Below are 27880 nucleotides of genomic sequence, written 5' to 3'. Positions count from 1 at the left end.
GAGAATGGAGAATTTAAGACTTAAAAAAACAACCAAAAAAAGGAAAAATAAGGTGAAAAATCAATACAATGTTAGAAAGCAACAGAAAAGAGGAATACAGAAGAGGGTGGAGATTAAGAGGGTGGAGATCAAGAGACAAGGGGGTAAAAAGGTTAGATTGGAGAAGAAAAGAAGAGAAAAAGGGAAGAGAAGTTACAAAGGTTTGAAACAAGATGTAAAGAAACAGGATTTATTCAGAGATAATGGGTAAAAATATAGTTAAAAAAGAGATTCTGCAAAAGTACATAAGATTGTATTGTTGTATTTATATTTGAAATAATGTTAGAAAACTGGAACATTATATGATTATAAAATGGGATAAAATATTAAAAGGAATGTGTAAGACCTAACGATAGAGTTTAATTTGCTATGGATTATTGTTTTAATTATATTATAAACTTATTTTCCTTTCTTAAATTAAAATATAGTACGTAGCCTTAGAATGTACTAAGCAGAATCAGAATGAAAATTATATATTATATTAAGTGTTAAACTTAGGGGAAAGATATAAAGGTGTCATACTTCAATCAGTGATTACAGGAGAAATTTTGTGTTAATGAGAAAAGATAATAGATAATTGAAACAGAACAGACAAAAGATATAAGCATAATGATTTAAATTGAGATGAAATAAATAAAACAGAATTAAGAGAGTGAAAAGAGGGGAGAAGCTATATAGAAAATGTAGAATGGTAAATAAGATATGAAATGGTATATAAAGTGAGCATGAATTCGAATTTATGTCTGTACAAAAAGATGTAACCCGGGACTAAGCCGCTTTCCAAAAAGAAGTTTTATGTTTTCATGTTTTGTGTTTTGTTTGTGTATGTTTGTTTATTGAAAATTAATAAAATCTTTAAAAATAAAAATAAAAATGCAGTTGATTTTCTAGCTGGCGGGTTGACACTCGGCTGAATGGAAAAGGTAAGAATACCTGACTCTAACTGTGATGCAGAGGGAAGACTACAATTTTGTATTTGTTAACCGAAGAGCTTCAGAAGGTAGGAAATGGATCTCTTCAGGTTTCATATTCCTCACATATTCTAATTTCTGATATATTGCGTGAGTACAATTTCCTGTCAATAAGGAGTCCCACAGTTTCCTTTATTGAAACAATCTTCAAATGCAATACGTACCAGGGAAAGGTAAGGGAAAATATCTTCGTTGCCAAAAAGAATGGAGAAGAGATTCTTTGCTTTGGATAATTCCACCTATAAAGTCTCACCGTGAGTTTATTGCCCTTGGCTATGTACAGAACATTCCAGACTTATTACTTTTCCTAGCAGGAAAATTCAAGGTGCAAACGAGTGCCTTCCAATTTAGGTATCTTACAGCTGTATGAACTTCAACTCCCAGAATTCTCAGCAGTAGCTATGCTAATTGGAAAATTCCAAAAGTTGATACATAAATCTAGGAGTTGTCAAAATTGGAAAACCTCTGAGCAACCATTTTTTGACCCACATAAATTCCCTGATAATTGCGGATTCCTCTCCTTGTCTACAATTCCGTGAACCCCCTGATCTATTTCACAGTGGTAGGTCAAGGTAATAACGTGGAACCAACAAATAATTTACAGTAGTGTGTCTTATCACCTAGAGGTTCTCTTTTTGCTACTAATGACTTAAATTGCATTAAACAAGGACCTCCACAATTGTCTCAGGATGTAAGCTGTTTTGAGTAAAGCTGCCTTCTGCAATTGACTGATACTGAATTTGTCAATTTATTTGCTGCCCATCTAACAATTCAAGGTAACTCTGAGCAGTTTATAGCATTATAAGCTTCTACTGGAGTGCATTAATCATGTGGTATTTTAGATTTGTTGACTATTCACTAATGTTTTAGAGTTTATATTTGTTGTTGTTTTTTTTAACTTGAATTATCTTTTTATATCAAATATACCAAGTAGTTAAGACTTATATTCGTATCTGAAGTCTATTTTTACTTTATTCCCTTTTGTCAGTATCTCTCAACCTTTGCAACTTTAAAGATCTTAAATTTAAAAATCTGCAATTGTTTTCCTACCTGGATGATGACGTATCATAAAGTTTGATGCTGGGACTGCGGTCCCTTCTAACAGAAGCTGGCTCCAACGTGGGTAAACCAGTGGCAGAGGTGGTTGTTGTCCAAGTGGACGACACTCGCCGTAGAAGACCAGGGGGCAGGCTTTTCCGAAAGCGCTGTAGACAAGACAATAACACCTTATGACTACTTTATGAGGACACAGAGAAAAGGGAATCGACTTATTCTCCAAAGCACCTGAGGATAGGACAAGAGGTAATAAGTGACAGCTTATGAAAGAGAGATCCAACCTACCGGTAGAAATAAGAAAACATTTTCTGACAGTGGGAACAAATAATCAATGGAATAGTTTGCCACCCAGAATTGTGTTCTGACCCAAGCCCTTTCCCAACAAATCAAATACAATCCAAAAGGAACAGAAACCTTGTAATGCTTTTACAAAATAACTAACTGTGATAAGCACAAGCCTTGCCAAACTGTGCGAGACTTGCCAAAAGATAACAGGGAAGAAATAATTTGCAATACAAGAATCTTCAAATACAAACTCAGCATACTGGAATGTACACAAGGCTGGAGTTTCAAAATGTCTTTGCCTTCTGCAAAGAACGTTCATTTCACAGCTGGCTTTTATCTTCTTGAAGGAGAGGCCATTACCTTGCAGCCTTACCCCCGAGTCAACCATGCTGTTGTAGCTGCTCTTTCCTACGAGCAATCCTGCTTGCACATGCACTTGGCACAGGCTCCTCAGGAACCTCCTCATCACTGCTGCCAGCCCCCACAATCTCTGAAGGCAGCAGTCTACTTCCTAATGGTCCTGGCCTCTCATCTGAGTCCTCGCTCTCCTCAGCCATCTGCACCTGCTGCCGGCTAACCACAACAAATTGTGGGTGCTCCATCACTGGAGATTTTAAAAAACAAACTAGACAACCATTTGACCATGATGGTATAAGGCCGTGATGGTGAACCTATGGTGTGTCTGCCAAAAGTGGCATGCAGAGCCATCTCTGCCGGCATGCAAGCCGTCACCCCAAAGCAGGTCCACTGCACAGGCGCGTGTGCCACCCGCCCACCAGTTGATCGTTGGGTAGTTGCCACGCAGGGGCGGGGGGCATGCAGGAGATGGGCGTGCATGCGCAGAAACGGGTGGCACGCATGGGGAGGTCGCCCGTGCATGCACAGAGATGCACAGCGTACGCCCAGGGGATCGTGCATGCATGCGCAGGGGGCGTGATGGCCCCTGCGTGCATTGCCTTATGGGTGCTGGTATGCGTACACATTTTTGGCACGTGAGGACGGAAAGGTTAGCCATCTCTGGTATAAGATCTCCTGCCTTGTTCAGGGGGACTAGAAGACCACCTTATGATTTTGGGTTGCATGGTGTTTTCATCCATGATCTTCAGTCTTTATCAGCAAGTTCACTGGATAACTCGATAGATGAAGAAAATATCCCACTATTAATCTTTGACAACATTCTACAGTCTTTTTCTTTGGACCTAAATCCAGTTCAAGGATATTGTGTATAGTCCTTTTATCCAAAACTGTCATCATTTATTCTATTTTCCATGGATGAGAAAGGTATATTTCAGATACTCCTGTGTTTCTAATGCTCTCTTAAAGATCAGATCAAGGCAGGAGACTTATTTGACATCCTGGTCAAATGGTTGTCTAATTTGTTTTTTGTTTTTTAAACCTCCAGAGATGGAGCAGACAGAATTTCAACTTGCCCAAGAGTTCAGTGTTTCTCAACATTGACACCTTGAGGATATATGGACTTCAATTCCTGGAATTTGCCAGGCAGCCACATCTTCAAGTTCCCAAGGTTAAGAAATACTGCCATAGTTTCTTGAATTAGAACCTAGAAATTACCTGACAGTAAAATAATTAATCAGTGAAACGACTTTCCTCCAGAAATTGTGTGTGTTCCAACACTGGAGGTTTTTAAGAAGAGATTGGACGACCATTTCTCTTAAATGGTGTAGGGTTTTCTGCTTGAGTAGGAGTTGGACTAGAAGACCTCCAAGGTTCCTTCCAACTCTTGTTATTCTGTTATTGGACTGAGACTGCTGACGAGTCCCCTTTTTTCCACTATTTCTGCATTAATTGGTGTCAATTTCCTTCCTTTGCAGTTCTTCCATAGCATCTAAGCACAGAAGCTGTTGCTAATTGTGCCTAACAAGCATTAAACCAGGATTTGAATGCAGAAAATATAGTTATCTGCTTGAGTTTCACTTTATGCAGGTCAATGAATAGCAATCTACTTTTGAAATTCTTTCAAAAAAAAGGAGGAGGAGGAGGAGGAGGAGGAGGAGGAGGAGGAGGAGGAGGAGGAGGAGGAGGAGGAGGAGGAGGAGGAGGAGAGGAGAAGGAGAAGGAGGAGAAGGAGAAGAAGAAGAAGAAGAAGAAGAAGAAGAAGAAGAAGAAGAAGAAGAAGAAGAAGAAGAAGAAGAAGAAGAAGAAGAAGAAAGAAGAAGAAGAAGAAGAAGAGTAGTAGCAGCAGTAGTAATTTGGAGAGGGAAAACATATTTTAAGTCCAGAATAACCACATAACATTTGAAAATGGCTCAGATAGACACCTGTCTAGTTCACTGGAGTATAAGGAGGGGGAGAAGGAACAGGCACAATCTGACTCACAAGGTTCTGTTATTACAGCCGATTACAATGGTACCTTGATACTCAACTACTGAAACTCATAGAATTTGGTATTCAACACATTTTGACGTGAAAATTTTGTCCTGGTGCTCATCGTTTGTTTGGTACTCAACATACAAACTAGAACTTCTCGGTGTTGGCTGCCTTGTGACTCACTACATTATTCCTTACGTGAAAAAATTGTTTGGTACTCATTGTTTTTGGTACTCATCGTGCCTCCCAGAACCAATTTATGACAAGTACTGAGGTACCACTGTACAATAAAAGTAGCTTCAGCGTTTAGGAGTTGATTCCTTGGTTTGATTTACCTACCGGGTCTCACACCTGGTGTGCATAAAAGGAGTCGTGTTGGCAAGCTAAATACACAACATACCTTGGGAATAGTAAGCTTTTCTCCCTTCTCTGAACATTCTTCTGTGTCAGAACAGGTGTAATTTTCATTGAAAGATGCCAAAGTATTGACTCTTGGTCTGTGAATAGCTGGGAAGGTCAACTGTGTGCTGAGCAGGTTGCTCACTGCTCGGAGGGAGGTGCAGACATTCGGTGGTAACGAAGGATCTGCTAGAAGGTCGGTAATGAGTCCGTGAGCTTCTCCCATGACGGCGATATCTACTGTAATACTGGTCCCCGAAGACTGGAAAGAGAGGAGAAAGAAACATCAGCCCTAAATCAGAAAGTAAATAATGCATAACTATGCCAGTGTGATTTGTGCAGTGGGAAGGGAGGGAGGCAGGTTGCCATGATGCCCACTGGCATTGCACTGCTGACCTAGGGCAGCGTAGAAGAAAAAAAACCACCACATAATTCTTGTTCTACGCTTTCTATGGTACCATTAATGGGTACTAACATCAGCCAGAAGATGCTGTTTAAACATTAAATGGGGGAAAAAACAACAACCATAACATAAATGAAGCAATTAGTACTGCTTCTACTTTGACTGCCTATATAATTCAGTTTTATATGTTCATGATGTAAACACCCATGTTCTTAGAAAAATGTATACAGGTAGGCCTTAACTTACAACCACAGATGAGCCCCCAAGCCCCTTGTTGCTAAGTGGGACTTTTGCCACATTTTACGACCTTTCTTGCCACAGCTGTTAAGTGAATCAGTTATTAAATTAGTAATATGGTTGTTAAGTGAATCTGGCTTCCCCGTTGACTTCGTTTTGTCACAACGTCGCAAAAGATGATCACATGACCCTGGGACACTGCAACCGTCATAAATTTGCTGCACGTCCAAATTTTGATCACGTGACCATTGGGGATGCTGAATGGTCGTAGGAAAAACAGTCACAAGTCACTTTTTTTCAGCAGCGTTGTAACTTCAGAGAGTCACTAAACGAATGGCTGTAAATGGAGGTCCATCTGTATGTCCTTCAGTGGCTCTAGCTCCGTGATGGCTAACCTTTTCGTCGTCGCATGCCAAAAGTGCGCAAACGCACACATGCGTGCATGCACCCATAATGCAATGTGCTTGCAACCCTCCCGCCTCCCCTGCGCATGCGATCCCACGCATACTCCACATAACCTCTGCGCATCTGCACGCATCTCCTGCGCATGCACAGCAGGTAACTGATGATCAGCTGGCTTGAGGGAGGCACGCGGGCATGCGCAATGGCCCTGATCTGGGGCAACGGCTCGCGTGCCGGCAGAGATGGCTCTGCATGCCACTTCCGGTAAGCGTGCCATAGGTTTGCTCTAGCTCATGGGTGTCAAACTCACTAGGTCAAATTGCCTGTCACGTGACGTTTCGTGATGTTTTTCCCATTCATGGAGCTAGGGTGGGTGTGGCCTGCATGTGACGCATCCAGTCCACGAGCCACAAGTTTGACACCCCTGCCTCTAGCTCATCAATATTTTTTTTTTGTCTCCAGCACCTGGGAAAGGACCATAAGGCTTTAAGAAGCCATTTCCCTAAAGCCTTTTTTGACAGCTGGCAGGAATAGCTAACACCCAAGAAGATAGGCTCAAGATCCAGATGGATCTTGACAGACTAGAACACTGGGCCATATCTAATAAAATGAAATTCAATGTAGAGAAAAGTAAAGTCCTACACTTAGGCAAGAAAAACCAAAAGGACACATATAGACCGGGTGAAACCAGGCTCAATAGCAGTAACTGTGAGAGGGATCTTGGACTCTTAGTGGAGCAACCAGCTAAATATGAGCCAGCAGTGTGCAGCAGCCTCCAAAAAAGCTAATGCAATCCTAAGTTGTATTAACAGAGGGATACAGTCAAGATCAAGGGAAGTACTAATACCACTCAATAAAGCCTTAGTAAGACCACACCTAGAGTACTGCATCCAGTTTTGGTCACCACATTATAAAAAAGATGTTGAGAGAGACTAAAAAAAGTACAGAGAAGAGCAACCAGGAAGATTAGGGGACTGGAGACTAAAATATATGAAGAACTGTTACAGGAACTGAGCATAGCTAGTCTAGTGAAGAGAAGGACCAGGGGAGACATGATAGCAATTTTCCAATATTTGAGGGGCTGCCACAGAGAGGAGGGGGTCAAGCTATTCTCCAAAGCACCTGAGGGCAGGACAAGAACCAATGGGTGGAAACTAATCAAGGAGAGAACCAACCTAGAACTAAGGAGTAATTTCCTGACAGAACAATTAACCAGTGGGACAGCTTGCCTCCAGAAGTTGTGGATACTCTAACCCTGGAAGTTTTTAAGAAGAAATTGGACAAGCATTGGTCTGAAATGGTATAGGGTTTTCTGCTTGTGGGAGAGGTTGGACTAGAAGACCTCCAAGGTCCCTTCCAACTCTGATTATCTGTTATCTGTTATCTGACAGTAGTCAAAACATCAATGTTAGCCTGTGTCCTAATTTGCTTTATGTTCAAGGAAAAAGCAATTCAAGGTTGGAAATGCAATTACAGACTTGATTGACGGTTAAAAATATGGGCCATTCCATATTGTTCTAGCAAGCAAGATTGCCAACCCATCTCAAAGCAAAACAAGGAACAAAATGGCGGGTAGGGAGAGGAAAAAACCAAAGATCGTCTACCAGACATCAGAAAGCCAGCAACAAGAGTCCAACAAAATATCACGAGCTGATTTCGGTTTCCAAAGCACATCATGAACTCTCTGGCCAAGACTTAAAATTAAAAGTAAACACATTTCTTCTTTCTCTACTGTTCTTCCTTGCCTTCAATTTCTAATTTCAAAAAAAAAAAAAAAAAAAAACACCCACTTGAGCAGCACAGATCGGCCGTTTCTGTGGAAAAATGCCAGCCATTTTGGAGTTTGCAGTTCGGCCCCAAAAGGGATTTACCGGGATTGAAAATACGTAATTTTTAAAGTATGTTTTCTTAAAAGAAAGTTGGGTTCCTTTCATGCAAATAATGGGTGTGGACTTGACAGACTTTATAAAAATGACTTTCCCTCTCCCATGAGCGTTCATGTCATTATGGCCAACTGGTATAAGAATTGAGCCAGTGCGGAAACTAACCATGTTTCTATTAAATGATAATTTGTGGTCTTTGCTAAAAGCAGGCTACTTCACGTCACAGCAGAGGTAGCCCTGGAAGAGCCATGTTGAATACTGGTAATCCTTAACTGAGCCCAGCTGAGCCCAAAATTTCCGTTGCTAAGCGAGACAGATTTTAAGTGAGATATGCCACATTTTACCACCTTTTTTGCCTCAGTTGTTAAGTGAATCACTGTAGTTGTTAAGTTGGTGACAAGGTTACTAAGTGAATCTGGCTTCCCCCTTGACTTTGCTTGTTAGATTACAAACAGTGATCACATGACCCCAATGTGCCAGTTACCAAGCATCTGAATTTTTGATCACATGACTGTGCGGATGCCGCAATGATCATAAGTGTGAACAATGGTCATAAGTCACTTTTTTCAAATGGTCACTAAAAGAATGCTTGTAAGTTGAGGATTAACTATATACATTATTAGTGCTATTTGTCCCAAAGATGCTTTTTCAGGAAGCTTCTTCACTGAAGAAGATTCTTGGATGAGAGGCAAAATGTCTTTAAGAAAAAACAAAGACCAGTTGCCTTTTGAAAAAGCACTTGACCTGGATGACTGAGAATCTGCATAAACGGGACGGCTATTTCAGCATATTTGAAGTTGTGGCCACTCTACAAGATGGCTACTGAACCAAACCTTGATGGTTCTCCATCTCTTCCAATTCCTGTAGGAGTCTTCTGAATCTGTTCTGACCCAAACCTTGTTCCAAGGAAAAAAACACGAAATAGAGGTAACAGCAAAACCTTTTAATGATTCTTTACGAATTCCATTTCTTCACGGTTAAAAGGCTGTTTCAAACTAATTATCTCTGATAAGAACAAGCTTTGCCAAAGTTGCGCAAGGCTGCCAAGAGCACTAGATAAAGTTAGTAAGAAATATTTCAAACACAAAGAGTCTCCAAACACCAACGAAGATATTCCAAACATCCACAAGGCTTGAGTGCAAAAACTTCTTTGCTTCCTGCAAAGAACTCTGGTTTCTCAGCTGGCTTTTATCTCTTGAGGGAGTGGCCATTACCTTGCAGCCTGACTCCCGAGTCGCCTGTGCTGCTGCAGCTGCTTTTTCCTTCGAGCAGCCCTGCATGCATGCGCGCTGGGCACAGGCTCCTCAGGGACCTCTTCATCACTGCTGCCAGCCTCCGCAATCTCCAAAGGCAGCATTTCACTCCCTGATGGTCCTGGCCCCATCCCTGCCTCACATGCAGGCCCCTCATCTGAGTCCTCGCTCTCCGAGACCTCAGCTGTCCACACCTGCTGCCGGCGAACCACAACAGAATCTTAACTTTGCTTTCAATTAATTCTTGTTTCAGATCTTTTTTCTGCTTGTGCTGTGTTGTGGTTATCCCTCTCCTTTGGACTCTCTCCTCCTATGGAACTGTTCACTTTTGATTTCACCCCTGGTTCACTTAAGGCTCCTGATAATCTCAGTATGACCCATGGGGCCCAACATCTGCATCAAATATCCCCATGAAGGCATCTCTTGATCCCTAAACGAAACAACCCTCTGGATAATAACTCCTATTCTTGCAAGATGAAATGTGGCTTTGAAATAGCCAGGAAGAAGCCAACAAGGATCAGGGTCACATAAGTTCCCGTTGTGAAGATATATTGCTCATGTTTATAACCAAGAATCCAGTCAACTAACGTACAATACTAAAATGGTGTCAGATAAAGCTCAACGGGATTAAAGAATGGTTAGAACATTTTTGGCAACGTAATGACTCCAGGCCAATACTCACTTAACTCTGCCCCCTAGAGCTCAGCTTGCTCTTCTCCTACACAACCATAGTTAGAAGAAGCTATGGGTAAGAAGAAGAATAAAATCTGGCCTTTGTCATCAATGCCTTGTTGCAGATATAAGAGAAAATATAGTTCATCAAAACAGCCTCATGAGTTGGCCTATTTCTCCAACTATTGGGATAATTTAGTCTCCAATGTTTTGTTTTGGGCTATTTTGGGACAAAATGGAAAATCTTTTAGTCTCTGACATGTCCCACTTTGAGATGATTAAAAAAACCCAATATCATCAAGAGTTTGGAATTTCCTCTGTGACAGGAAACACAGCTGTTTGGTCCCCTTTATCCCTCAGTATTTGGTAGAGGAGTGGGATGGTGAAGAAAGAAAATAAAACAATTAAAAGTATTGATCATGAATGATTCATACTCTCTCTCTCTGTCCCTCCCTCCCTCCCTTTCTCTCTCTTTCTCTCATCTACCTTTAAATTCCATATAACACATGGAAAGAATTACAGATTCAGACTCTCAATTTTTCTTTAAATTATACATCAAGTTTGACACAATCCCCCCCATTTTTGAAAAATCTGCCCTTATTATTCTGCACAGTCTTTTAAGTCTTAAAAATCCAGATGGTTAGAAAGCGAAAAAGACACAGCCAAGTGAGAATGGGGGAAGGAAAATATAGAACAAAACAATGGCAGCTATCGTCATTTGAAATGTGAATTATTCTCTCTAACAGATGTGAAAAATAAATTGGAAGGAAACGGAATTGCTGGAAGACATATTATAAAGGAGGGCGAGGACAATAAAGGAGTTGTCCTCAAAAGGAGGAGGCATGGAGGACATAAAGAAGAACAAATCTGTCATTTTTAGTTTCTCCAAAGGATTGTTTCTTTTTTTGGCTGCCATTCAAGAAGAAAATCATCCAGTTTTGCTAAGTTTATATCAAACAACTGCATCAAATGAAACTCATCAGGTAAAACTATTCTCAACTTGGACATTATAGTTCCCTACGGTGTAGTTGTTAAAGGCAAGGAATCTACTAGGAATAGTTTTTCCTTTAAAAGATGGAAATTTTAAACTGAGCCAATAAACATGGAGGGATACACAAGGACTCATCATCAGATTTTGAAGAGCTAAGAATTCAGTTCCTTTAGAAGGGAATATTTGTAGTTCAGGGTTGAACTGTGGGGTCCTTGGTGGTTTCTGATCTTGGTTGTTTCTTTACCCAGCTAGGTAACATAATCAGTGCTCCTGTATGTAATGTAAGAGTGGCATAACACTGATGATGTCACCTAGTTGGGTAATAATAAAATCATTTAAAAGAAAGCAATGAAACTCAACACCAAGGACACCACAATGCAGTTCTTTTTGTTTTTATGAGTTAGATTTGTTCCTGTTGCAACAACTTTCTTTGATTTAAAGTGTCCTTTTGTAAAAGTATAAATTGAAGAAAATTCTCAGCTGCTGCCAGGGCTGATCAAATTTGCTTTACAAATAATTAGGAAGAAGAAATGAATTCTTTTTTAATTCTGGGAAAAGGACAGAATAATTCACCAATTTCTGATCTGAAATCTGCAAAGCTCTACTTTGCCTGTGTTCTTCTCTAAGTCTATTCCGTTTCCATTTTAATGTCTTCACCTACATTTTCTCACAAAAAGGGTATTCCTACAACCATTTTACTTGCCTTTATGATGGCTTTCCCAAAACTATTTGATTTTGAAGTATGCATTTGTAAGGAAGCATTTTAAGATTCACAGAAGGGCAAAATCAGGTTAACCTATTAAGAACATGTTGATCCTAAAGAGCTGTGAGTACAAGTTCATCTAAAAATGTCCATCAGGAAAAATACAGCTCCAGGTTTTGTGTTACACACTGACAGCTCCTTAGCATCCCAGATGCAAAAAATTTTTTAGCTCCAGACTTCTGGCTTAAAGGGGTCTTTTAACAGCTACAAAAATGATGTTAACAAGCTGTATGAGACCCCAAGGACACTTCCCTCCTCCCATCTATCTGCCTGAAAGGGCTTAAGAGAGAGAGGGGTGACTGAGATTGTCCTGATGATTTTGGATTACAAACCCTTTTATCTCTGGCTACCTACCAGGTTAGAAGTCACTATTAGAAGTCACTATTGAGTATACTGAGGGCTACCACAGTTGGCCTTATTGCCCTCATATTGCCAGGCTATCACTGATGATGTTACCTAGCTTGGTTATGAAATGTCTGCAAGAAAATCACCAAGCTCAGAGTGCACGAAGAACCCCACTGCCCTTATATTTCTAAGCTAACTCAATTTTAACTGTCTTTTTTCTATCTTAACAGGATTCCTTTTAAGACAGAACTGCACCCTGGCTCCATGCTCACATTATGTTAAGCCATAATATAGTTCATCTTGATTTGATTCCAGAGCAATGAAGAAGATACTGAATGGCTTCTGGGCTCAATTGCGGTTGTAAGTCAAGAACAACTATCAATAGTAAAGGAGTTCAAGAAATAAGGCACAGACTTGGTAGAGTAGCAATGAAGGCCTTGGGAAAGACATTCAGATGTCGGGACATGTCGACACCTACAGAGAACAGAATTATGCAGGCAAAAGCCAAAAGTGAACTTCTCAGTCATCCCAAGGATAAAAGCCAAGGAGACTGCAGATTGCTGGAGAAATGCTTGAACAAGAAAAAACAGGACATTGACACACACACTTTAGCATACCACAAACATCCTTCCTCCTATGAAACTTTCAGTGGTGAAAAGAAAAACCGAAAACAACTTTTCATTGGTGATTTAGTTTAGGCAGAACATTAGCACAGACACTTCAGCCAACACCGAACATGGAAAAAAAAACCAACCCTAAGTTTATTTTTCTAAGGATTCAAGAAATGTTTCGGTTATCTGTCATACACAATCTTTAAAGTGCCCCACTTGACAAACGAAGTCATCAGATTCCGCTTGTTATCCTTTTACGCTAGTTTTATGTGAAAAAAAGAGGAAAACTCTTCGCACGGCATTGTCCCAAGGCTTCACTAGATGGCAGTAGCACACACTGTATGTTTTCTGATCCAAATATTCCTTGTTGGTTTTTAAATTTATGCTGGGCATAACAGAAATGTGCCTGTGGAGGAGGGCGGTGGGGGGTATATTTAAACTCTTATTTTAACCTACTGGGTATGTATTCCGATGCCATATTCCCTGCTCCCAGAGAACGAGTGCATAAATTTGCAAAACCTGTGGGCTGTCAGATTTTTCTATGGAAAAGCAAATTAGCTTCCTGCAATTAATAACAATGATATTGTGATAAACCATTTCTATTGCAGTTTCAATTGTTCTAATGGAATGCATAAAAAGAGGGCGGGGGGGGAAGAGGCTTGAGAGCCAACAGCTTATGCTAACTCTAGATTTTTTGGGACTACAATGCCCATCTGTTCTGCTCTTTATGAAAACAGTTTACAAAATTCCTTTTCTTCATAACAACCCCCCCGCTCCCCGGTTTTCAACATTTGTATAGTTTTTATTATTTTGTGGGGTTGTTTTGTACTATTTTTGTTCTCTTAACCATTTGTTTAATACAAATTATATGCTGTATATTAAAAACATACAGGATAGAGAAGGTAAAATATAAATGTACTCATAGCTGCTGTTAAGAAGATTGAAAGCCTTTGATTTCCCTTTTTGTTCTCTCTTTTTTCTTTGCATCTTTTTCACACCACTTATTATTTCTTTATTCTTTTTTCAAAATTTGGATTGTTTCATTCTCCTTAAAAACTTCATATTTAGATGTGCCCAGTTGTGCAACCTTTTTTTGGCTGTGGTTGTTAAAACGAATTACTGCAGTTCTTAAGTGACCTGGTTGTGACCCGGTTGTTAAGTGAATCAAACTTCCTCTCTTGATTTTGCTCGCTGGAAACCAGCTGGGAAGGTTGCGACCCTTGTAAATACCAAGCGTTGCCATGTGCCTCGATTCTGATCGCATGACCCTGGAGCTGCTGTGACAGCCATAACTGCGAGGACTAAGTAACTTTTTCAGTGTTGTACTTTTGAAGAGTTGCTAAATGAAGGGATGCAAGCTGGCTGGGAAGATCATGAATGGCAATCACGGGACCCCAGGCCACAGCAAATCTCATAAATACATGCCAGTCACTAAGAGCCCAATTTTAATCATGTGACCATGGGGACGCTGCAATGGTCGTAAGTGTGAGGAGTGGTTGTACGTCAATTTTTTTTTAATGCTTTGCTTAGGGCCGTGAGGGCAAACCTATGGCACGCGCGCCACAGGTGGCACCTAGAGCCATTTGTGCCAGCACACGAGCTGCAGGCAAACTTACCTCACTGCGCAAGCATGCGTCTCACGGCTGATTTTTGGCCGGCTTGAAGCCTTTTTTGGCCTCCCAGAGGCTTGAGGAAGGCTTCTGCAGGCTTTGCAGGCCAAAAACTAGGCCCGTTTCATCACTTCCTGTTTTTACGGGACTGCGTGCGGATGTGTAGGGGGCGTAGGGAGCGCACATTGCCTTCTGGGTGCTGGCACACGAGTGCGAGCGTGCAAGCGCGCACACAATTTTTGGCACAGGAGCCCAAAAAGGTTAGCCACCACTGGCTTAGAACTTTGGTCGTTAAGCAAATGGTTGTACATCAAAGACTACCTGTGTTGTAACACTTTAAAACAGAGGTCTCCAAACTTGGCAACTTTAGAACTTGTGGACTTCAACTCCCAGAATTCCTCAGCCAGCTATTCTGGGAGTTGAAGTCCACAAGTCTTAAAGTTGCCAAGTTTGGGGACCCCTGCTTTAAAAACAGAACAGAGCACGGCAGGGGTGGGATTCAAAAGTTCCCACCACCGGTTCTATGGGCGTGGCTTGGTGGGCGTGGCTGCAGGGGTGGGATCGCACGATTTGCGTGATTGTGCGCACACGTTAAAACAGTAAAAACTAAGCTACTGCGCCTCTCAGCTGTTTAGCACAGCCATCTGCTCTGCTGCGCCAAACATCTGAGAGGTGAAAAGGACGTAGAAGCAGGGCCGAACTGCAGAGCGTCGGAGAGGCTTGGAGCAAACCGGTTCTCTGCCGGCTGATCTTTGGTACTACTGGTATGCCAGAACCAGGCCGAACCGGTAGAATACCGCCACTGGAGCACGAGGTCCCCAAACTCCTGTCCATGCCAGAAACTGGGCTGTGCAAACAAGCAAAGCCCCATCCGTGTGATGCAAGCCACACACAAAGCCACGCCCCCTCCGGTCCCCGGAAAAAAATCTTCCCCCAGAACTGGTTCCTGGTGCCCAAAAGGTTGGGGGCCGCTGGAATAGAGGACCACCAATGATGGTTAGCTTTCCTGGATGTAACCTGTTTAACCTGGCTTCTGAATTAGCCCATTTGGAGGTTCACACTGTAGGAAGAAATCAACCCCCCCCCCCGCCCAATATTCCAAATAAAATATTAGCCATAAAAAAAAGCCTCAGAAAAACCAAAAGACCAAGATACCAATAAAAAAAACCTGCCTGAAGCTCATTCCACATTCAGACAGATGTTAAAGAACACACTGTAACAAGAAGCTAACTGCAGATGCTGGCAGGCAATGAGATAAGGAAGCCATCTATCTAGATGAAATCCATTCAAGACAGGATATTTTGAAACCCCTGACAGCAATTTGGACAGCTAACAAAAGCAGAGTGATAGGATGAGGGCAAGCAGCCTCTCACCCAAAAATCTAACATAGGACATAGCCATCAGCCACAATAAGAATTATCCAATGCCCTTTCAGAAAAACAAAATCCATATTGTACAAATCCCAAAATTCAAAGTTACAGAATCATATAAAAACCCTTCCACTCACCCTGTTGGTGGGTCAGCAGCCCCAGAACCACAGGTTAGTTCTGCCCTTCAATAAACTTTCTTTCCAATCAGCCTCCATTTTATTTCCAGCGTCTTTCTCCCAGCTTGGAATTGAACCAGATGGATTTTCCTTCCAACAACACAATACTTCTGACTCTTAAAACTAATGCACTGGGGCTAGGTTTGCACTACAGGCTAAGGTGCAGAAAACCCTAAGGGAGCTTTACTTCACTAAGTTTAGCAAATCTTGAAATTGTTATCTGCTTGTCTTTCGATCTGAACTGGTGAAAATTCTTACGGTCCGAACGAAGGCGGGGAGGAAAGTCACCAAGACTTTTTAGGCTACAAAGAGCAATGGGGAAAACAGACTAAGGGAATAAAGAAGTTTTCGTACTGGCCAGGTAGCTAGATTCCACGCAGCAGCACTGGGGATTCATCAGAAACACACGATTAATCCACCATAGCTATTTGACACAACTAATGTAGCAAATCCTTTTGCATTAGTACTCTGTTGCATTTTAGTATCTAATGACTGTGGTCCTCACAGTTTAAGGATTGATATGATAGTATAGTTAGGCCATATGTAATTGATAGATTGGATGCCAAATTGTGATTTTAATATAGATTTTATCCGTTATTAGCAATAGCAATAGCACTTCGACTTATATACCGTTTCATGGTGCTTTATAGCCCTCTCTAAGTGGTTTGCAGAGTCAGCCTATTGCTCCCAACCATCTGGGTCCTCATTTTACTCACCTTGGAAGGATGGAAGGCTGAGTCAACCTTGAGCCTGGTGGGATTCAAACTGCCAAATTGCAGTCAGCTGGCAGTCAGCAGAAGTAGCCTGCAGTACTGCACTCTAACCACAGTGGCTCATAAAATTTTATTAATTATTTTATACTATAATTTTTAACTGGATATTCCTTGAGTGTTGTTATTGGTTCTGGTCTCTGGTCTTTGACTGTAATAAACTTGATTTTGATTTGTGCTGACAATCTTTTTTACTTATGGGGAAAGTCAACTGCTTCTTTGTCCTTGTTTTTCAGGTGCCTAGGTAACTTGTGTAAGCAATACACCCTGTTCCAGTGGAATGGAGAGACCGGTGGAGGTGAATCACAGAGACTGACAGGAAAACCCCCCTCATACTGTGGAATTCATAATGACTTGCTATCCTATACCAAAACTAACTAAAAAGACACTGTATGAAGGAGAAAGCGGCCAGATGTTGTGGACAACCAGTCAGATGTTGAAACAAGGATGGAAGAAGGCTTTGGCTGACCTTGATTAAAACACTGCCAGCAACCCAATGCTTACAAATGCACAGCCACACCATGAGCAGGGGGGAGGCTACCAAACAAAGTTGCAATGGAACAAATGAAACTGGTTCCCCTCCAGCTAGAGTCTAGACCAATGCCATTGACTCGACCTCCATCTTCCTCAACCTTAATGCCTTTTAGATATAAGACTTCAATTTCCAGAATTGCTGAATTCCCCTCCGGGGAAGATGTCCACACATCGAATCGAGAAGACCAGTTTGTGTTGGCTAAAAAAAGCTCCCCGGGCTTTCCTGAACTTACCTGATGTTAAACCTGGGATGTTCTACATGGAAACTGCATTTGGTAGTCCAGCAATTGTTATTGTTTTCCACATTCCAAAATATGGTGCAGGGAATGCCAGGTTTATAGTTAACTTGTCAGGAAGACACCAGTTTGGCTATGGCAATCTTGATGAACTGAATGCTAGTTTTTCACTGCCCTGTTGCCATTTAGAAAGCCAAGAAACTGAGTTCCACCTCGCAGAACTCTTCAGAGATTTCTCTTCTGATCAGTATCAAAGTTGTGAAAAGATTACGCTGTCTGTCATAAATAGTAGAAGTGGTCCTCATGTGCCATCTTCATTTAAGAAGCTAACAGATACGGCCAATGTACCTTCTCCTTCTGACTAATCTCATAAAGGAGCTGTCAAAAGGCCAGCAGACAGCTTACTACTCCACACCTCTCAGAGGCCAGGCCTTTACCTTCTTACAATATCTCTTTCTGGAAAGGAGTGACTCTTTAGACGGGCTTCAATCTCAACTGACTACACAGAGAACACTAAGCTTTCAAGCGGATTATCCATCTCTGTACATGTGGAGATATCAATATTTTATTTTAGGGACTTTCTGTAACCTCCAACAGGTTAAGATGTTATTATCTTGGAAGAGGAACGAAGGGAAGGACAGGAAGGGAACAGCAATCGGGACAACAGCCTTCAACATGTTTTTAAAAGGTAAAATGAAATTTAAACATAGAGAACTCTGCATCCCAAAGATTTTGTATTGCACTTTCCTTCAGGCCATCAAACTGCTGAAAACCTAATTCTCACAGTACTATCTAATGTCTATGTCTATTTACCCATGTACTAAGGCTGCAGTATTATTATTTATCCTTATTATTTTCTTTACTCCCCCCTCTTATTGATACTTTTTGCATGTACACTAAGAGCTGCAGCACCGGAGACAAATTCCTTGTGTGTCTAATCACACTTGACCAAATAAAGTATTCAATTCAATTCAGGTGTCTGTGCAGGGATAGAAATCAGTGAAAATCCAGGTTTTTTTCCATCTCTAATGGAGGTATGTCTGTGGAGATTCTTAATCATCCAGGTCATGGTTATCCCAAAGGTGCTTTTCCAAAAGGCAACTGGACTTTCTTCTTTTTTTCCTTGAAAACATTTAGCTTCTCAAAGAAGCTTCTTCCGTTCTTCAGAGAAGTAGTAGTTCTTCAGAAAGAACCGACAAAGTTTCTTGGGTGAGAAGCGAAATGTTTTCAAGGAAAAAAGCAACCAAGGAAGTCCAGTTGCCTTTTGGAAAAGCACCTTTGGGACGTCTTTAATAGACGCGTTGTCTTCTTGCTAATAATGAGCTTTCTTCCTGCATTTTAGAGATCTGGCTTTCGAGAACATACCCCTGGATCTGAAAGGCAGAGGACACTCTGTTCTAGGAGTGGCCAATTCTGTTGTTCATGCCCCTTTTCAGAAGTTTTCTTGTCTGAAAAAGAAAATTCTATGGGATTTTTTTTTTTTTTTTTTTAAAAAGAGCCTTACTCTCCACTTATTGATAACTTATTTTCAGTCTCCTTCTGCTGTATTTTTAATTTGCTTGGCTGGAATTTTTAGAGAATGCAACAGCTAATATTGCTGTTTTTTCATTGCACAATTTTCCTGGCTTCCTTCACTTCCCAAGCTGAAAAAGGCTGTAAGAGGAATTCCCTCATGATTTTACTGAAGCGTGGGAAACCGGGGAGGTTGGTGATGACTAGAGAAATGACTGCACGGTGAGAAAAAAAAATAAAGCCCATGAATGTATACCTTATGGCTCTCTCATAATTAAATAAGTGAAAGAAGACATGAGACATTTGCCGAAAACATTTTCTCTTTTTAAAAGGAAAAGAAAAATGGTCTGCTACAATTAAGTAAAATAAGTAGCATTCGTATGAATGAATTCGGGTGGAAAAGTAATAAGATTTATTGAATTGGCATTGCCCTAGATTAGGGTTTCCCAACCATGTGGACTTCAACTCCCAGAATTCTCCAGCCAACTATGCTATGTGGATGTAGTCATTTTTTGAAATAATTATGTAACTGTTCAGCACTCAGTTCAGGCCTTCCAAAGGTATGATGTCATCTTATATGGAGAAAAGGACCAGAGTAATTAATTCAAAGTGAACAGCACTTGGTTTTCTAAAAACAACATTACATGCAAGTAAAAAGATAAGTTTTTAGGAGTTATTTTAAGAGTTCAAGTTCCTATAAGTATATTCTTCAAATCAAAACATGGCATGTGAGACCCCCAATAGATACTATACCTTATCAACATTATTAAGAGTTATATCCTGACTTTATTTTTGTATATCTCAATGATGCCTCAATCAACCCAGAATTTTCATTCAAGGCATAAATGACCAGGCTCAAAATATTCAATTTTGGACACATTATGCGAAGACTTGGCTTTCTGGAAAACACTCTAATGCAGAGAAAGATGGAAGGAAAGAGAAGATGACAACCAACAGCAGTGGTGATGAGTACACTCCTGGGAGAGATAAGATATGAGTTTGGGGATTGGTCATCATTGGGAAAATCTCTCTCTATATGTATTCGCTAAAAGTTAACACCAATATGATGGCACTATCATCAATCAATCAATCAATCAGTCAACCAACCAGTCTATCAAAGAGGTATACACAGGAGCTGGCATACAAGTTTAATAAATTATTATTATAATACATAATGCTCCTCTGATGACCTGGGGCGTGGCACAAAGGCAACACAGTGAGATAATCAGTAGGAATCCCTTTATTAGCTCAACTTTGCCCCCAATATCCTGGTTACCTTCTGGCTGGAGAAAAACTCTCCCAGGAACAGCCTTTGGTTGCAGAGAATCAAGTCTAAAACGTGGTTAACAAAAACTGTAACTATAAGTCCAAGCAAGGCAAGATGAGGTAATTAGTCCAGCAGGGCAAGAGAAGGAATTCCAGATGTGAAGGAATGACACTAAATCAACCCAGTTGGGAGGATACCAGGAATGCAGATAACCAAAGTCAACACAAGAGAAACTCATGTTTGTTCCCAGCAGACAGTTTGCATCTCTTTTAAACCGTCATTCTCAAGTGTGCCTAATGAAGGGAATCAGGGCCCTTTCCTCCCCTGTGAGCCACGCAACCCACATTGCTCTCTTCTCCGTTCCTCCCTGTGTGCCCTAGGATGAAGAGGGGGTGGGCCTGGGTCTTCCTCTGAACTCCCTCTCCCTTGTTCTATGTCTCTCCTGCTCTACCCAGCCGGACTTTGCCCTTCCCGTTTCTTCCACAGCTAATGGAGCCACACTCCCACTCCCTGTCAGCTGTTCATGTTCCTCCTCAGATTCAGACTCCTATCTCTTAGTTTCCCCATAAACACCCTCCCTCCCTCCATATATCTACCTATCCACCTACACCAATGGGGTCAAACTCATGGCCCATGGGCCAGATGTGTCACGTGCTGGCCATGCCCACCCCCCAGTTTAGCGAAGGAAGAAAAAGTCGCAATATGTCATGTGACGAAAATGTGACACTGTGAGTTTGATACCTCTGGCCTACACCAACCAATTTTGTGGGATGGGTTCAGCTGAGGGAAAGCAACCTACACAAAGTCACCCAGCCAACTATCATGTCTACGTGAGGAGTAGAACAGTGGCCCCCAACCATTTGGGCACATTGGGATTGCTTCTGTGGAAAACAGTTTTCCCATAATCTGGGGGGAAGGATGTAGTCTCGCATGTTATGTAGATCCCGTACATGCACAGGTGAAGCTTTGCTCATTTGCGCGGACCAGTTTGTAACAGGCCACAAACTGGTACCAGTCTGCGGTTCAGGGTTGGGGACCCCTGGACTAAAACTCCCAGTCTTCTGATTTCTAATCCAAGATCTTAACTACGACACCAAATCAGGCTTTCTCTGGTAATCTTTTAAGCAAGAACTCAGTCCATCAGTTGGGGAATGTCGCAAATAGATCCTGGCATAATCTATTCACAAATAAATGAGGAGTGTGATTATTATTATTATTATTATTATTATTATTAAATTCAACAGTGATACGGTGGCCTAGAGGTGGAGCTCTCGCTTCACAATCAGGAGGCTGTGAGTTCAATCCTAGGTAGAGGCAGATATTTCTCTCCCTGGGCACAATGAGAATATATCTGCTGAACAAAACTCCGCATTGGCAACAGGAAGGGCATCCGGCCAGTAAACCCTCTGCTAGCTCCATTCAGTTGCCCAGACTCCACCCGGCAAGGGATTATGGAGTCATTAAAAGATTATGATGATTTAATTCAACAGTTATCAGCATAAACAGGGACCCTTTTCTTACAAACACACACATATATGCATTAAAAAAAAAACTCGAGCTAAGGAACCTGCAGCCTTCTGGGCCCAAAATGATCACTTGAATGATCTGATTCTTGAATTGCTGTGTGAAAGATGAGGAAGATGAATGCGGATAAGGAGAAACAGGACATTTTGCTGAGATCAAAAAGAACTCAAATGCGAACCATTTCCCATTTCCCATTACCATTTCCCTCTGTTCTTTCTTAGAAATCTCTTAGCAAAGGCAGTAATGCTTTCTGACTGGCAGCATCCAGGCTGGGAAGAAAAATAAAACTCGTTTCAAGCCAAGCCTGACTCCTGGGGACTTTGATGGATGCATCTGTGTAATTTTCTTGGCAGCAACGTGGACATGATGCCCTTGTCTTCTTTTGGCATTTCTTTGTTTCTTCCTTCCTTCAGTTTGCGGCCTTCTTGTTTCTAGGAGTTCTCCTCACTGAGTACTAACCAGGTCCACTAGTTTCCCAGGCCAGGCAAAACTGGAGAAGAAACTGACGTCTGATGACAAACATGCTTTTTAAATGACTTAGCAGCACCTTCTGAGGCAGGAATGTCGAAAGAGAGAGGAGAAGCATAGTATTTTCTCAATACAAGGAAATGAGGGACAATTTTCTAGCGTCAAAAGCCTGCAACCCTGGGAATATTAGGCTAGAAGATAAGCAGCCATTGAACACAGCGGGCCTTACTTCCCAATGAATGACTTGGAAAGAGTTCTGTTGCTTTGAATGGTTGCTAATTGAATGGTTTTAAGTCGAAGACTTCGTGCATTCCAGAACTAGGGTTGCCTGAAGATTATGGGCAGATTATGGACTAAAATGATGAATCACTTTAATCTGACCACTCAATACTTAATGGGAGTCAGAATTCATTAATTCAAAGTGGATGTCTTCTACTGCTAGCTAAAACTGGTGGACTTCAGGATTCTGGTAAAACAACCAGATTTACCCACTTCAAACATAATTCATCCTGTCATAAATGTGTAAACATGTGAATCATCAGCATTAAAGCAAGCTAGTTCTGAATCTTAATTGAAATGTTAGTACTACCGAGAAGACTTTTCACACATTATACCATTCCTTCCTTCCTTCCTTCCTTCCTTCCTTCCTTCCTTCCTTCCTTCCTTCCTTCCTTCCTTCCTTCCTTCATTTTCAATTAATACACTGATGGTTAACCTCGATTTAAAAAAAAATACATTAAGGATAAAAGCAAGACAAAGCTATCTTAGCATATATGAAAATTAAGCTCATCAATACTAAAATACCTGGTTAAGAGAAATATGTCTTAAGTAGCTTTTATAATCATATTTGATTTTCTCACAAAAACCAACTGTTTTCTGTCCCATGAAGATGCTTCTGAGACACCAAGCAAAACTTCCCAGCCATTTTCCTAATCTAATTCAATTCGCACATCTTTCTACAAGGCTGAAAAGTATTTTTCTGCTTCCATCTATTAAATATGAGAACCATGTCAGAAAATCAGAGAGAAGATTACTACATCAACATCCCGAACATTCCTGTATATCAGGCTGGCTGGAGAATTCTGGGAATTGAGGTCCAGAGGTTTCAAAGTTGCTCTGCTGTACATATAGGGATTAAAAACATTTAAAAGTTAAGCACTCCAAATTCTGCCTTAATAGAGCCATTTCTAATTTTTTTCCCCACAGTTGAGTTTAATGGAAGCAAACAAATGACAGCTGAGTTCTTCCCTTCTTCTTGATAAAGAAATCTGCATTGTAGACTCTGTACAATGAAAAACTATCTCCTCTATCTTTAGCTAAATCCCAAATTAGCCAATAATGAATGCATTTTAAATGTACATTAGGAACAATTTCCTCTTCCCACATCTTATCATCCTCACCTATAGTTCCTTTCTTATCATCTGACCTTAGAGCAGGGGTGTCCAACCTTGGCAACTTTAAGACTTGTGCACTTCAACTCCCAGAATTCCTCAGCCAGCAAAGCTGGCTGAGGAATTCTGGGAGTTTAAGTGCACAAGTCTTAAAGTTGCCAAGGTTGGACATTCCTGCCTTAGAGTTTCAGCTGATTTGTCACTTCCTTCTCCATCCTGCCAGCAACAATGTCCCTCGTCTGAAATCAACTTCGCACAAGGATTTATGATCCCCCATCGTAAATCCTTTGCAGGAAAAGCAAACAAGGCTTAATCTCGCAGCCTCTCAGGCAAAGATGGATAAATTCATATTTTAAAAAAAACCTTGTAGATGTGACAGAAGACCGGCTGGAACCTAAGCAGACATAACATCTGTGTTCAACTGGTATGGGAAAGGGGCTTAAGAACAATGTTTAGGTTTTGGGTGGGTAAAAATTTACTGCTTTCTTCTGTGAACATACTGTTGTCCCACTCCTATCACTACTGTCCCACTTGTTAGACAGGATGAGGCAACAGCCTCAATTAGAAGAAGATATATTGACTGTCTGACTGAAATAAGTGACTAAATGAATGAATGGTTGAATGAGTGTTTTCCTGCATCAATTCAGAAAGCTCAGACTGCCCAAGGAAGCTGCTGATACAGTTCTACAGATGAATTGTTGAGTCTGTCATTTGTACCTCAATAACTGTATGGTTTGGTACAGCAACCAAACAAGACAAATGCAGACTTCAACAGATAGTTAAGATTGTAGAAAAAACAATGGCAACCAGTCTGCCTTCCACTGAGGACCGGTATATTGCAGAAGCCAAAAAGAGGGCTGGGAAAATATCTACAGACCCCTCACATCCTGGACATGAACTGTTTCAACTTCTCCCCTTAAGTCGCCACTATAGGACATTGCATGCCAAAACAACTAGGCACAAAAACAATTTCCCCCCACTCTGCTAAACATCTAATTCCCACAGTATTGTCTTATATCTAAGTATATTTACCCATGTAATATAGCTGTACTACTTTTATCCTTCTCATCTGTTCCACTGCCTTCTCTTATTGGTATTATTATGATGGTGATTATGATTACTATTATTGTTGTTATTAATCATCCTACAGTCAGCCAGATGTTCTGACTGGGTTTGGCACTTTTGTCTACCTATCGAGTCCTTACCAAGGACCTGGGATACGCAAATCTGGATTTGACGGTGTTACAGATATCGCCGCAGGATGGAAGCTGTTTCAAGGAAAGCTGCCTTCTGCAATTCACTGATGGAAAATTTGACAACGCCTATGGTGTTCAAGTGGTGCTCCATTGGTTTTGGGACTGCACCCAAGACACCTATTACTATTGGTACTACCCTTGCTTGCCTTTGCCATATTATTATTATTGTTGTTGTTGTTGTTGTTGTTCTTTTGTTTTGCATGTACACTGAGAGCTTCTGCAGTAGAGAGAAATTCCTTGTGCATCTAATCATACTTGGCCAATAAAGTATTCTATCCTGTTCTACGAATAGATTAATGAATGATATAGCTATGTGGATCATACAGACAGGCCTATGTCCCTGAGTTTACTTACTGTTTTCCAGGGCTATGGAGGACTCTGACCTTTCACTTCTGTTGTAGCAAGATGAGATGAAATGAAATAAACGAAATGGTGGAAAGATACTATCTTCTCTTTCACTTTAAGCCAAAAAAAATAACAATAATAATCCTTGGTCGACACAATAAGACACATTTGGAAGTTTTGAGCAAAGAGGCTTCCGTCAAAATAAGTTGACCGAGTAAAGGAACATAATCCAGGACAAAAAGCAAAGGGTATACAAAAGGCTTTCCTTATGCAGTGAAAGCACTGATTTTCAATTGGCACAAAAACCTTCCTCAACTTGGCAGCTCTGGGAATTGGGGGAACACTGCACTACACAAGGGCTTGTCAACAAGGCTGAATGCTGATATTAAAATTTCAGCAAATGAGGAAAAGTTTCCTCCTCTTTAACAAAGCTTGGGAAAGACTCTCGCTTGAAATTTTGCAGGGTTGCAGCCAGATTGTGTCAACAGCACTGATGAGCTAATGATATGATTTAATGTAAGGCAACTTTATAAATTCCTCAGCTCTAGCTTGGAACAGGCAGCCCTATCTCCATTTTCCTTCTTTCTTTTTTCTGTGCAAGGAAAAAACTGTTTCCACTGTCACTGTAGGTTCAGGAAATCTTTCCTTCCTTCCTTCCTTCCTTCCTTCCTTCCTTCCTTCCTTCCTTCCTTCCTTCCTTCCTCCCTCCCTCCCTCCCTCCCTCCCTCCCTCCCTCCCTGCTAGGAATATAACTGGTAACAGTCTACTCTATGGCAGGGGTGTCAAACCCGATTTCATTGAGAGCTGCATCAGGATTGTGTTTGACCTCGGGGTGCTGGTGTGGGTGTGGCCAACTTGACGTCACTTGTGTTGGGGGTGCCTGTGGAGGCCTGAGAGCTCTGCCAGTAAAAATGAGCTCCCAAGCTCTGTTTTTGTCTGTGACGGCCTCCTATAACCCTCTGCCAGTGAAAACGGAGCTTGGGAGGGCCAAGTGTGGCCTTCCGAAGCTCCATTTTCACTGGCAAAGGCACCATGGGCTGGTCCTTTGCTGTCTCCAGGGCCTTGAGTTTGACACCCTTGCTCTGTGGGTTGAATAAGGACAGAAAATAGAACCCAAAGCCTGTTGTTTCTCACAAATTTAATTATAGCCACTGGGCATGTTCTTTGCATGTATCACCTCATGAAAAATAGACTAGATATGAAAAGTCAGTTGTTTACTCATGGATTATTAGAAACATGCCTCTTCCAATTGAGTAATTTTCGTATGTTGAGTACTAAGAAATATTTGCATATATGTTTGAGTAGCTACGGTTTTTATCTATTATATGCGAGACCAGATTTCTTTAAAAAAAAATGAATTTGACACAAAGCTTATCTCTCTTCAAGATAGATTTGATCCTACTTTAATAAGACTTTTGAGAGGATTTATCAAACATTCTCATGGGAGCTTCCCTCAACCTTAACTGTGTATGCCTGAATTTTGGATCAAACTTTATATATATATATATATGTATATGTATATGTATATGTATATGTATATGTATACACACACACACACACACACACACACACACACACACACACATTGGCCACATACATTGGACAGACCAATAGAAGAATAAGTACCCGCCTGGATGAACACAAAAATGCAGTAAAAAAGCTGGAACACACTTCCTCACTAGTCCAACACATGAAAGCCACATGTCATAGCATCAACTTCAATGGCACCAAAACCCTAGCCACTATAGAAAACCCCAGCCACAGAATTATCAGAGAAGCCATAGAGATTGAAAAAAGACCTGAAAGCATGAATAGAAGAGATGATTCCACCAGACTGTCAATTATTTGGAAGCCTGCACTCACAAACAAAAAAATCTCCACACCACAAGCCAGGCAAACACCTGGGCACAAACAGACTCCCCCTGATACCTCCAGCTCAAACACACCCCAACCAGGCACCCAGATGAAACCTAGCTTCCTAACAAATGATAGCCGTCCATTTACTCAGAGCCAAGCTGCACTAAAAGCCTTCAATACAGGAACACAATGTTGCCAGCCAACCAAGACAACAACAAAAAAAGCCACAAAACAGACAGAAGATATTAGAAACACCAATCAAGCAGAACACAGCAAACTCCAAGACCAATAAACACAGACCAAGACTCCCAACCAATCAGGATGAAGAAAAAACCATTCTGGCACAGCAGTAGGCTAGCCCCAAATTTAAAACTGAAACAACTGTAAAAGTCTGACTCACAGACGAACACAATACAGAAGCCTGATGATGGCAGATGAGATTCTGCCGAAACGTTGCTACAACTTTAAAAGCACAACTACAATGACGTGGGAAAATACCCGAACAAAGCTGAATACCACATGGATTAATGGTAGTTTAACAGGATGAAGAGTGGGAAATAGTAACACTCATGGCCTGAATCAAAATGTTATTTGTTATCTGAACAGAAGAGTATGAAGTAAATGTTTGACTCATAACAGCTCTTGATTTATGATCAAATTCAGGACAATTCTGGAACTGCTTTCTGGTTCAGGGCTGGGTGGGTTATTTTATTAAAATCTCAACAGGCTGAAGTTTTGACAATGAGCAGATTTAAGATGACAAAGTGCAGGAAGTTCAACAGCATTGTGTTGACAAGCAGATCGCATGAGTTAAGACAGAAGAAAATGGTGTCCGTAGGGAAACCTCCAAAGTTTACTTTCTCACATAATTTGTCTACATTAGAGCATAAGACTCTAATTTTTGATCGTTTGATAGGAGGGGGGAG

The 27880-nt window shown here is 41.1% G+C and overlaps 1 protein-coding gene across 3 annotated transcripts in view; it reads right to left on the bottom strand.

Annotated features, from left to right (window-relative positions):
• PDE3A (phosphodiesterase 3A) overlaps positions 1-27880 on the bottom strand; it is a 272636-nt gene that overhangs the window by 45375 nt on the left and 199381 nt on the right. For all 3 annotated transcript variants that reach the window (XM_087968745.1, XM_087968744.1, XM_087968746.1), the window contains 2 exons: positions 5080-5340; positions 2061-2215 (listed from right to left, as the gene is read on the bottom strand). In XM_087968745.1, the coding sequence (XP_087824871.1) occupies positions 2061-2215; positions 5080-5340 (416 nt within the window). The remainder of the gene's footprint in view (positions 1-2060; positions 2216-5079; positions 5341-27880) is intronic.

This window comes from Notechis scutatus, chromosome 6, assembly GCF_049901735.1.
Source record: "Notechis scutatus isolate UNSWTSFEM ecotype Mainland chromosome 6, rNotScu1.2, whole genome shotgun sequence".
Taxonomy (NCBI): domain Eukaryota; kingdom Metazoa; phylum Chordata; class Lepidosauria; order Squamata; family Elapidae; genus Notechis; species Notechis scutatus.
The sequence above is the reverse complement of the archived record's forward strand: the minus strand, read 5'-3'. Positions and strand labels throughout refer to the sequence as shown.